This window comes from Gorilla gorilla, chromosome X (assembly GCF_029281585.2).
Source record: "Gorilla gorilla gorilla isolate KB3781 chromosome X, NHGRI_mGorGor1-v2.1_pri, whole genome shotgun sequence".
Taxonomy (NCBI): Eukaryota; Metazoa; Chordata; class Mammalia; order Primates; family Hominidae; genus Gorilla; species Gorilla gorilla.
This window is the reverse complement of record NC_073247.2, coordinates 59,056,212-59,067,504: the sequence shown is the minus strand read 5'-3', so window position 1 is coordinate 59,067,504 and position 11,293 is coordinate 59,056,212. Positions and strand designations below refer to the sequence as shown.

Below are 11,293 nucleotides of genomic sequence, written 5' to 3'. Positions count from 1 at the left end.
CAAAAGCCTGGATTCTGGAGCCTGACTACCTGGACTCATATCCAGGCTCTGCCATTTACTAAATTACTTGATCTTAGGCAGTTTCTTAAACTGGTCTGTAAAACCTCCAGTAAGTGACCTTGGGGTGGGTGTCTCCTGCTCATCTGGAAAGTGAATCATTCTGGACTAGCACTTTTTCAGGAGACCTCAAAAGTTAAGAGGCCATCTTATTGCTACCGTGTCCCACTCCCAGCCAGTTGTCTGTTCATTCAGCATTAATTTAATGATTACTGCGTTGCCCAGTGCCGGAGCCAATATAAGGTTTTATTCATTGCAAGCTTCACAGGTTTGACCTATTGTAATGTAAACCTCAGATTGGAGTGTAACACAAATACAGAAGGGTACACAGACCAGGGGTGAACACTGTAATGAGTTTTCACAAGCAGACCTACATGTGGAACCAGAATGCAGGCTGAGCAACCATTAAGCCAGATCTCAGAAGCATTTAATTGTTTCGTATAAATTTATTGGGTACAAATATAATATTTTTTTTTTGAGACAGAGTCTCACTCTGTCGCCCAGGCTGGAGTGCAGTGGCGTGATTTCGGTTCACTGCAACCTCTGCCTCCCAGGTTCAAGCGTTTTTCCTGCCTCTGCCTCCTGAGTAGGTGGGATTACAGGCGTGTGCCACCACACCTGGCTAATTTTTGTATTTTTAGTAGAGATGATGGGGTTTCACCACGTTGGCCAGGCAGGTCTCAAACTCCTGGCCTCCAGTGATCCACCTGCCTTGGTCTCCCAAAGTGCTCGGATTACAGACATGAGCCACCATGCCAGGCCACAAGTGTAATTTTGTTACACAGATACATTGTGTAGTGGTGAAGTCAGGCATTTTACTGTATCCATCATCTGAATAATGTACATTGGCCTCCCAAAGTGCTAGGATTACAGGCATGAGCCACAGCGCCAGGCCACAAGTGTAATTTTTTTACATGGATACGTTGTGTAGTGGTGAAGTCAGGCATTTTACTGTATCCATCAACTGAATAATGTGCATTGGCCTCCCAAAGTGCTGGGATTGCAGGCATGAGCCACAGCGCCAGGCCACAAGTGTAATTTTGTTACACGGATACATTGTGTAGTGGTGAAGTCAGGCATTTTACTGTATCCATAGCCTGAATAATGCACATTGTACTCGTTAAGTAATTTCCTCATCATCTACTTCCTTCCCACCTCCCCACCCTTCCAAGTTTGTGTTGTTTATAATTCCACATGCTATGTCCATGTGTACACATTATTTAGCTCCCACTTACAAGTGAAAAGATTCAGTATTTGTCTTTCTGTTTCTGAGTTGTTTCACTCAAATTAATGGCCTTCAGTTTCATCCATGTTGCTGCAAAAGACATGATTTCATTGTTTTTTATGGCTGAATAGTATTCCATTGTGTATACCACATTTTTTTTTTGAGACGGAGTCTCGCTCTGTTGCCCAGGCTGGAGTGCAGTAGGGTGATCTCAGCTCACCACAACTCTGCCTCCCGGGTTCAAGCAATTCCCCTGTCTCAGCCTCCTGAGTAGCTGGGACTACAGGCATGTGCCACCACGCCCGGCTAATTTTTTGTATTTTTAGTAGAGATGAGGTTTCACCATGTTAGCCAGGATGGTCTCTATTTCTTGACTTCATGATCCGCCCATCTCGGCCTCCCGAAGTGCTGGGATTACAGGCGTGAGCCACTGCGCCCGGCCAACCAGAACACTGGGTTTCTAAGATTTCTGTGGGGGACTGGGAGTAGGGATAAATGATGCTGATGGATCCTTCCTAGACTCAGTGCCCATCTGGGGACCTGGTCAGGGTGGGGTGGGGAGTGGTGTTGCGGTGTAAAGAATAATGAATTAAAGGAAACCTGAGACTCCCTCCTTCTCTAGCTTGGGGGAGTTCCCCTTTCCACCTAGAAATTCTTCCATTGCTCTTGGAGACAGAAGAAGCCTGCCCTCTCTGGAGTCTCCCTCACCTTTATCTTCCTCCCCACTACCTTTCTCTTTTTCTCCTCCTCTAAAGGTAGGATGTCTGAGATCTCGAATTCACCAGATTTCAGAAATCGGAAGGGGCAGGGAGCTCAATTCTAGGCTTTGCTGTGCAACAGTTTCTAATTATGCCCTTGGAAATAGCTGTAAACGCCAAGGACGCTTTTGAGTTACTCCTTTGTTTCTGGGAGAGCAAGTCCTGAGGAGGCAGAGAGGTGACTCAGTGGGATCCCCGTTGGAAATCAGTTACCTCCATTGTATAGATGCGGAAACCAAAGCTCAGAGGTGAGGCATCTTTCCCGGGTTCTAGAGCAGATCTGTCTGATTATTAAGTCTTTGCCTTTTCCACTGCAATTGGCCAGTGCTTGATTTGAACTGGGAACTGGGCAGAGCCAAATTTTAAAAATGAGAGGGGGATCCTGCCCATCAAGATCCTGGTGTGTGAGTTGTTATGGGCATGGAGAATGGGGAGGTCTGCTCATTGAGTATGCTGCTCTTAATCTAGTATTGTGTTGATTGAATGATTTTTTTTTTTGAGATGGAGTCTCGCTCTGTTGCCTAGGCTAGAGTGCAGTGGCACGATCTCGGCTCACTGCAACCTCTGCCTCCCGGGTTCAAGCAGTTCTCCTGCCTCAGCCCCCATTAGGAGCTGGGATTACAGGTGTGCACCACCATACCCAGCTAATTTTTGTATTTTTTAGTAGAGACAGGGTTTCACCATGTTGCCCAGGCTGGTCTCGAACTCCTGACGTCAGGTGATCCGCCCACCTCGGCCTCCCAAAGTGCTGGAATTACAGGCATGAGCCACTGCACACAGCCGATTGAATTATTTTTTAAAAAAATAATTAAATGCATGACATCTGGCCTCATGCCAAGCCTTTTCTCACCTCAGGGCCTTTGCACTGGCTGCTCCCTCAGCCTGGAACCCCTTTTCCCCAAATATTAACTGGGCCGACATTTCTCTCTCTTTAGGTCCAGCACCACCATCACCTACTCCAAGTGACCGTCCCTGACTGCTCCATCTGAATGTTGTTTCATCTGTATCTCTGCCTTGCCACTCCACAGCATTTATCAAGATCTGCAACTATCTTTTATTTCTATTTGATTTCTTGTTTCTTGTCTGTCTCTTCCCCTAGAATGTGGATTTCACCCCCTAAGGGCAGGAATTCTTGTCTGTTTTTTTTTCCACTTCTTGATTCCTAGCCCCTAAAATAGTACCTGACAATAAATGTTGAAAGACAGAGGGGCAGAAGGAAACAAAGAAATACAGGCTAAATGACTGAGGGAATAAATGAATGAATGAATATATACATGTAAGGCTAAATAAATAAAATGGGATAAATGAATAAAAGGGACTTTGGGGGAAAGGGACCCCATTCCCACATTTGGAATGTAAACAGACTGAGATTTATAGAGAGACAGAAAGACAATTCTTTTATTTTTCTTTAAAAATCCTTGAGTGAAGAGAACTGAGAATTTTTGTATAAAAAGGGCCTTGGGATTGTTGGGTGAGTGTGAGGACCAGGCAGGGATAACAGCATTGGAGGGGTTGGTGGGGAAGAAATGGGGGGTTGGGGGCCTGGAAGAGGAGAGTGGAGGGTGGGCACAGAGCAGGTGGAGGGGGAGCCATGTCCTGCGGGGAGGAGCACAGGGCAGCAAGTAACTCAGCCACTCAGTCATCCCATTCATCATCTTCATCTTCATCGCCAGCCTGGTCCTCCCCTTCGTCTGGAGGGAAAGAGAAAGATAAGATGCCCTGGGAGGTTGATGGGGGGCTTCATAGGGCCTGGGAGGTGAGGACTGGACCCTGGGGTTCTGAGGTCTCATGCTAGAGGAGGGCAAGTTAGCGTTTCCATTTCGGACAAGAAAGGGATTATAGTTGGGGTCTGAGTTCTAGTTGGAGTTGAAGTTTATGCTGTCAAAAATGTGGTTAGTCGAGATATTGTCAAACAAAGGGTTAATGTTAACCTATTTATCACATAATAGGGTGAATTTAAATAATATTAGCAAAGGTGTGATAATATATTATTGCTTCCTGTCTGGTTAACGCTAATATTTTTGACACATAATGGGGTTAATGACAATAACATCAAAATTAGCTGGGCGTAGTGGCGCGCCTGTAGTCCCAGCTACTCGGGAGGCTGAGGCAGGAGAATCGCTTGAACCCAGGAGGCAGAGTCTGCAGTTAGCCAAGATCGCGCCACTGCACTCCAGCCTGGGTGACAGAGCAAGACTCCGTCTCAAAAGAAAAAAAAATCATTGTCGAAAGATGAAGTTCCTATAGTAGGTTGATACTAATATTTGCATCATATAATGGATTAGTGACAGTATTGCTGACAGATTAAGAGAGTAATAGTAACATTATTATAAAAAGATTAGGTTAACAGCCAGGCCTGGTGGCTCATGCCTGTAATCCCAGCACTCTGGGAGGCTGAGGCGGGGCAGATCGCTTGAGCCCTGGAGTTGCAGAGCAGCTTGGGCAACATGAGAGTAGTGAGAGCTCATCACTACCAAAAAACCACCAAAAATTAGCCAGGTATGGTGGCACACGCCTGTAGTCCCAGCTACTTTGGGAGCTGAGGCGGGAGGATCGCTTGAGCCTGGGAGGTTGAGGCTGCAGTGAGCCATGATTGCACCACTGTACTCCAGCCTGGGACACAGAGCGAGACCCTGTTTCAAAAAAATTTTTTTAAAGATTAGATTAGGTTATGTCATAATGAGTTAATGTAAATCTGTTAATACATGGAATTAAAATTAATATTGTCAACAATAGTGTTCTTCATAATATTGTCATCGCATAATGGGTTAATTTTTTTTTTTTTTTTTGAGATAGGATCTCTGTCACCCAGGCTGGAGTGCAGTGACACAATCATGGATCACTGCTGCCTTGACCTCCCAGGGTCAAAATATCCTCCCACCTCAGCCTCCCAAGTAGCTGGGACCACAGGCACACACCACTATGCTTGACTACTTTTTTTTGAATTTAGTTTTTATGGAAACGAGGTCTCACTCTATTGCCCAGGCTGGTCTCGAACTCCTGGGCTCAAGTGATCCTCCTGCCTTAGCCTCCCAAAGTTCCTGGATTACAGGCATGAGCCACCATGCCCAGCCAGCTGATGTTAATAGTACTGAACATGTGGGAATGACATTAATATTGTGGACACACCCTGGCATTAATGTTAATATTACTGTCAAAGTTGGAGTGAATTATATTATTGTCACATAATGACTTAATGTTAACATTGTCAAAAAGGAGGCTGACACAAGATTCATGTTAATGCTGTCAAACAGATGGGGCTGATGTCACTATTGGTGGTGACTGCTGGGATTGTTTTGAGGCCAGTGCTAGCCCTGGGAGCCAGGTTTGAGGCCCCGGCAGGATCAGCTCACCGGAGGAGTGGATGGCTCTGCTTCTCTTCTGCATCACGTGCATCAGGGCCCCCACCAGTCCCTCTGAGCTCTGAGGTGGTGGCTGCAGCGCTGAGCTCTCTGGGGCCCCAGGGGTCTGCAGCAGGCAGGGATCAGCACAGAGGGCTTAGGGCCTGGGAAAGGAGCATTTCTCCCCGCCCCTCCATCAATATTTTCTCTCCCACACACTCCAGTCCCCTTCAAGGCTTCCCACCAACCTTTCAACCCTATCACTGAATCCCTAAGGCCTGGCACTCTCCTCAGTCCTGGCCTCAGCCCCCCAGTATCCTGACTTAGACGGGACACCCCAGAGTCCTAGACCCCCAATCCTCCATCCCGCCTGTCCTCACCTTGTTCAGCTGAATTCCCTGCCGGATTTGATCCAAAAGCGCTCCCCGACCCCCACCAGGGGCCAGGCCCCCGGCAGGCACCAGAGCAGGAGGGAGTGGGGGAGGGGCTGGTCCATTCCCGGAGCTGGGCGGCGGTGGCGGTGGTGGCGGTGGTGGCGGCATGGGTGGCCCACCAGCTCCAGGGGGTGGAGGGGGCAGTGGTCCAGAACGTCCAGTAGCTGGAGGGGGTGGTGGTGGAGGGCCCCCTCGGCCTGGGGGTGGGGGTCCCCGGGGTGTTGGTGGGGGTGGGGCAACCCCCAAAGGTACGGGGGGCAGTGGACCAGAACGACCCTTGTTACCCCCCACAATAGGGGGCCGGGGGGGCTGGTTCCCTCCTCGAGATGGCGGTGGGGGCGGCGGAAGTGGCTCTGTGGAGGGGGTATAACACATAGCTGTAACTCTCATTGATTTCTTCTGAACCTCAGTTTTGCTCATTTGTAAAATGGGTACCCCCACTGACCAACTCCTGACTGAAGCAGTATAGGTGCTCCCATAAGGACTGAGTGACTTAGTGCGTATCTTAGCTATGAGCTGCTAGGGCTAGAGAAGGGAGCGTATGGAAGCAGGGGCTCACCCTGGCGCCTCATCTCCTGCCGCACAGCCTCCAGCCCACCCTGGTCCTCAATGAAGTCGTAGATAAGTTTAGAGGTCTCGGCGTCGGTGAGCTGGGCCTCGCTGATTCCTGCCCTGGAGAACAGACTCCGCAGATCCGGGTCGAGGTTGTTCACCTGCCCAGGAGGAAAAAGGCCAGGGGCAGGAGTAGAGGAATAAGGCGAGGAGACAAGCGACATGGATTGTCGTTGGGTCCATCCCAGCAAGGGATCTGAGAGGGGTGTGGGAAGGGCACGGTCTGGGGGTGGGGTCTCAGCAGTGGTCTTTGGAAGGGTGGGTGGAAGTTTAGTGGAGTCCAAGAGACTCTGAAGTTACTCACGTCAAATCCATTCTGGGGGTCCCACCCCACGTGGCTGACATGCCTGGGAGAGGTGAAGAGACTCCAGTGAATCCTCACTGCCCTTCCTTCCCTCCCTTCATAGTGAAACCCTCTTGCCCTCTCCTGCCCAAAGAGACTCTGAGGGGCCAGAATTAATGAATGAGACTGAATGAGTGAATGAGTATAGGCAGGAGTTATGGAATTAGAAGGGCTCCGTAGTTTGTGGTGCTGATCCATCCACCCATCCCTCTTTCCCCATCTATTCAGCCATGCATTTGTCCACCTATTCATTCACATTCATCTGTTGGACTACTGATCTGTCCATACATCTGTCTCTGCAACTATCTGCCCACATATGTCTGTTCACCCATTTGTCCACCAGTCTGTGCTCACACACACTTGTCCATCCACCCATCCACCTACCCATGTGCCCACCTTTCCATCTATCCATCCACTCATTTTTCTACCCATGCAACCACACACTTCTGTTCACTTATCCATTGAACTGTCCATTCATCCACGTATCTGTCCACCTGTCCATCCCCATCCACCTTGTCTGTGAGCCAATCAGCCTGCATATCAATCTGTCCACACACCTATCCACTCACCCATCCATCTATCCACGCACCTCCCATCAACCCATCCACCCATAAACTCGTCCATCCAACCACTTATCCATTCATTCTTCAACCCATTCATTCATCCATTCATTTATCCATCCATCCACCCATCCACTCACCCACCTGCCCACCAGCCCTTCTCATCCATCATCTACCTCATCTATCTATCCATTCATTCACCTGCCCACCCACCTGCTCTCCTAACAGCCCACCCAGAGTGGGCCCAGGGTGAGGCAAGTAAGGTGCCTAGGGTGCAAAGTTTAAGTGAGTCACTCACTCTCAGAGTCAGGAATTACAGTTGCATGCCTCTGAGAGTGAGTGCCTCCTTAAATTTTGTACCCTTGGTGCCTTATTTACCTCTCCCTAGACCCAGCCCTGCACCTACCTATCCAACCACCCATTTACCCACTCAGCCACCCAGCCATCTGCCCATCTGCCCATCCTTCCATTCACTCAGCTGTCCACTTGTTCATGTGCCCCTCTGCCCCCAGGAATCTGTGGGTCCACTGGGGAGTGGCTCTCACTTGAATCCACTGGGTGCACCAATATCAGCTTTGCTGATCTTCTTCTTCCCTGAGCGTTTCTTATCAGCTGGGCTAGGTCCAGGTGCTGGGAGCCCACGGTATCGTGAACTCGTGATGTCAGGGTTCTGGATGTCCACTGTCACCAGCCCCAGGGAGAGCGGACCCACTGGAGGGCCTGTGGGGAAAATAGGGTGGTTGGCTCATTGACCCACTTACCAACCAACCAAAGCACAGGGGCAAGAAACGGAAGCCTTGAGGGAAATCTGTGTGTGTGTTGGATGGTCATGGAGGTAGTGGGTGAAGGGTTCAAGTAGGGTCTATGGAGAAGTGGGTGGATCCCACAAACCATTCATACATTCACTGATTCATTCATGTTTTCATTCCCTCATGCTTTATCATTCACTGGCTCATTGACTAATGAATTTGTTAAAATATTCATTTACTCATTTATTCATTCAATCATGCTTTCTTCACTGACTGAAACTTGTCATTTAGTCGTTTATTCACTGTTCATTCATTCACTCATTGATTAATTTACTCAGTCATCCATCTACCTTTTCATTCATTTATCCACATACCCATTCACCTATGCATCTATCTACTTAGACTTTCATCCTCCCATCAATTCATCCCTCCACTCAGCCATCTACCGCCAATCCATCCACCCATCCATCAGTCCACACATCCATGCACCCGCTCGTCCATCCACATACCTATCAATCTACCCATCCATTCACCCACTTACGCACCCATCCAACTCCTCATTCCTCCATCCACTCTTACCCATCCATCCAGAGACACAGGGAAGAATCAGCACGCACCTCCTTGGTCTCCACCTGGGTGCGGGGGCAGGGGTGGGAGCCCTCCTCTTCTCTCTGGGAAGATGGAATGTGTAGAGAGCTATCACAGCCCTGCCACAGGTTCCTGGGCTAGCCCCTTATTACCCCTACTTGCACTAGAGGACTCACCTTCATTGGCTGGTGTTGGTGGTGGGAGTAGCTGGCGTCTGTCTGTGGATAGAGGGATTGGGAGCCAGGACCATGAGAGGGGACTTTTCTAGTTCCCCACGCTTGCACTCACCTCTGCCCAACTTCCTTTCCTCCCCTGTGGCCTCCTCACCTCCACTTTGCCTCTGATTCCTTTTTTGTATCTTCTCCTGCACGAGGGCCCTGAAGGCCTGGGCCTCGTCCTCGTCTGCAAAGTTCAGCCCCGCTTGGCAGTCCTGCACATACCTTGGGGTCAGCCACCTCCCAGGTCCCCCGCAACTTTCCCATCTCCTCTCCACACCCCAAGTGAGGCCCGAGGGCTGGTTGATCACTTACATCTCCAGCGAAGGTGTGGAAGAAGGGGGTGGGGGTGGAGTAGACAAGCTGTGAGTACAGCTCCTGTTCCCAGAGCAGCCGACCAGCCTGGAGAGGTGTAGGGTGGGAGGCACAGTGGCACTGAGGCACGCCGGGGGTGGCAGGCTTTTGTTAGCTGGGCAGGGAGCAGGGTGTCTGGATTTGGGGGCCTCATAGTCTGGTTTGGAGATTTTCAGCTCAGCACCAGAGAGTTGGGGTCTAAGGGTGTGGATTGTGGGGTATAGTCTGGGAGCCATACACTTTTGTGAGAGGTTTGGATTTGGGGTTTGGGGCCCTAGATCTGGGACTTGGGGGCTTGAATTTCATAATTTAGGACTCTAGTCTTAGGAAGTTGAGGCTCATTCATAGATTTAATCCATGCCCTCCCCCACCACCCCAGCCCCAATTCATGACAGGTAGGATTCTAGTATTTGGGGGTTGGAGTTGAGATTTGAAGTTCAGACACATAGACTTGGGAGTTTCGCGGGGAGTCCAGCTAAAGTAAGTGCAATTTGGGGTTTGTGGAGAGAGTTATGGTTTAGGAGTTTGGTGGATATTTGATAGCCTTGGGATCTGGAAGTTATGCTGGGTCCATCTTTATGGGTTTAAAACGATGAATTTGGGGCTTAAACCTAGAAAGTTCAGGTCAGGGGATTGTGGAAAAGACTTTTTGCTTAAGAACTACCTCGGTATTTGAGTGTTCAGGAATTTTAATATGGGAATTCTGGGGTCTGTGCTGTGGATTTAGAAGGACAGATTTGGAGTTCAAGGATCAATGGAATATTCAACTTTGGGGTTTGTTGAACAGATTTATGACTTAGGAGCTTGGCAAACATCTGGGGTTCAGGAGTTTTGATGAGAGATTCCTGGGATGCAAAATGTTGAGTTTAGAATAGATTTGAGGTTCAGGTACAAATACAGTGCTCATTTATTGGAATTTGTGGAAAAGATTAGGCTTAGGCAGCAGACTAATACTGGGGGCTTTAGAGATCTTGATACGGAGACTGGGGCCAGTCATTGCAGACTTAGAAAGGCAAGTCAGAGTTTGCCATCTGGATGAGTCTTTGGTTCTGGGGCTCAGGGATTCACTGATCAGGTCTGAGGTCTTGAAGCTATGGACACATATGGACACAGATCTGGGTTTGTGGGTTAAGAACTGGCTTGCAAGTCCAGTCGGGGGTGGGGGGGGTCACCTGAAGGCCGTAAAGGCGGATGAAGTAGGACTTCTGGGGGTTATCCTTCACGAAGCACACAGCCCCACAATGCTCCTTGGTCCAGTGCTCAGCTCCAGGGGGCAGCGCCAGGTACAGCTGAACAACTGCAGTGGCCAGCGTCTGGGAGGGGAAAGCAGGGGTCAGTGGAGTCTGGTCAGGGGTAGCCACAAGGTCTTGGAGCCAGACCTGGTCCTTCCTGCCTCATGACAGTCATGGGCCCAAAGGAAGAGCTGCAGCCAGAGGGAAGGCAAGTAGACATTGAGATCTTCCTGGGAAGGGTGGATGATGACGGGAGATTCTAGGAGAGGAGATGATGGAGAGGGAAAGGAGGAGCGGGAGGAGGGGAAGAGAGAGAAGGAGGAGAGGAAGAGGAAGAAACGGTGGGGACGGGGCGGGGGCAGGAGATCCCCAGCTCACCAAGCATTTTCGTCCAAGCATCTCAAAGAGTCGCTGGTTCTCGTGGTCCTGGAGGAGGGTGGAGGGTATGTTCTGCTGAACCGCTGGTGCTCCTCGGCCCCCAGGCCTTCCTCCCATTGGGCCCCCACTCATGGTGCTTTCTGCCCTTGTCTTCTCTGGCGAGGCTCTGGGTGCAGGGTAAGAAGAGGAACTTCCGCAATGAGCAGCAAGGGAACAGGAAATGCAAAAAACCACAAGGGACAAGGGAAACAAGTCCTCCAGGGGCCCCTTGGTGGGCCTGGCCTCCTCGTTAGGCTGAGCTTGGGCCCTCCGCCATCAGATTGGAACCCTCCTCCACTTGACTGCTTAGACCCACCTTTTGGATCAGCTTGGGTCCTCCTCCCCCTTTCTTACTCTCTGGGGCCCATCTCCTTCTGACTGGCTCAGACCCTCCTCCCTCTGGCTGGC

The 11,293-nt window shown here is 50.0% G+C and overlaps 1 protein-coding gene across 1 annotated transcript; it reads right to left on the bottom strand.

The window, feature by feature from the left end:
* Nucleotides 1-3,513: 3,513 nt before the first annotated feature.
* Nucleotides 3,514-11,033, bottom strand: WAS (WASP actin nucleation promoting factor). The gene is made up of 12 exons (XM_031006146.3): nucleotides 10,847-11,033; nucleotides 10,409-10,549; nucleotides 9,198-9,284; nucleotides 8,995-9,097; nucleotides 8,844-8,885; nucleotides 8,697-8,750; nucleotides 7,876-8,050; nucleotides 6,732-6,774; nucleotides 6,375-6,528; nucleotides 5,762-6,168; nucleotides 5,394-5,508; nucleotides 3,514-3,731 (listed from the first exon to the last, which is right to left on the bottom strand). Exons 1-12 carry the CDS (start codon nucleotides 10,976-10,978, stop codon nucleotides 3,676-3,678), a joined length of 1,509 nt encoding a protein of 502 aa, XP_030862006.1. The 5' UTR covers nucleotides 10,979-11,033; the 3' UTR covers nucleotides 3,514-3,675.
* Nucleotides 11,034-11,293: the final 260 nt, after the last annotated feature.

Bases quoted from the DNA above. Each gene is read 5' to 3' on its own strand.
- WAS (XM_031006146.3), bottom strand. From the start codon at position 10,978: ATGAGTGGGGGCCCAATGGGAGGAAGGCCTGGGGGCCGAGGAGCACCA. The intron at 8,886-8,994 runs GTGAGGAGGCCA...CTCTATCCACAG, and splicing joins GAATCAGAGGCAAAGTGGAG to ACAGACGCCAGCTACTCCCA. The intron at 8,051-8,696 runs GTGCGTGCTGAT...TTTTCCCCACAG, and splicing joins CCCAGGTGGAGACCAAGGAG to GCCCTCCAGTGGGTCCGCTC.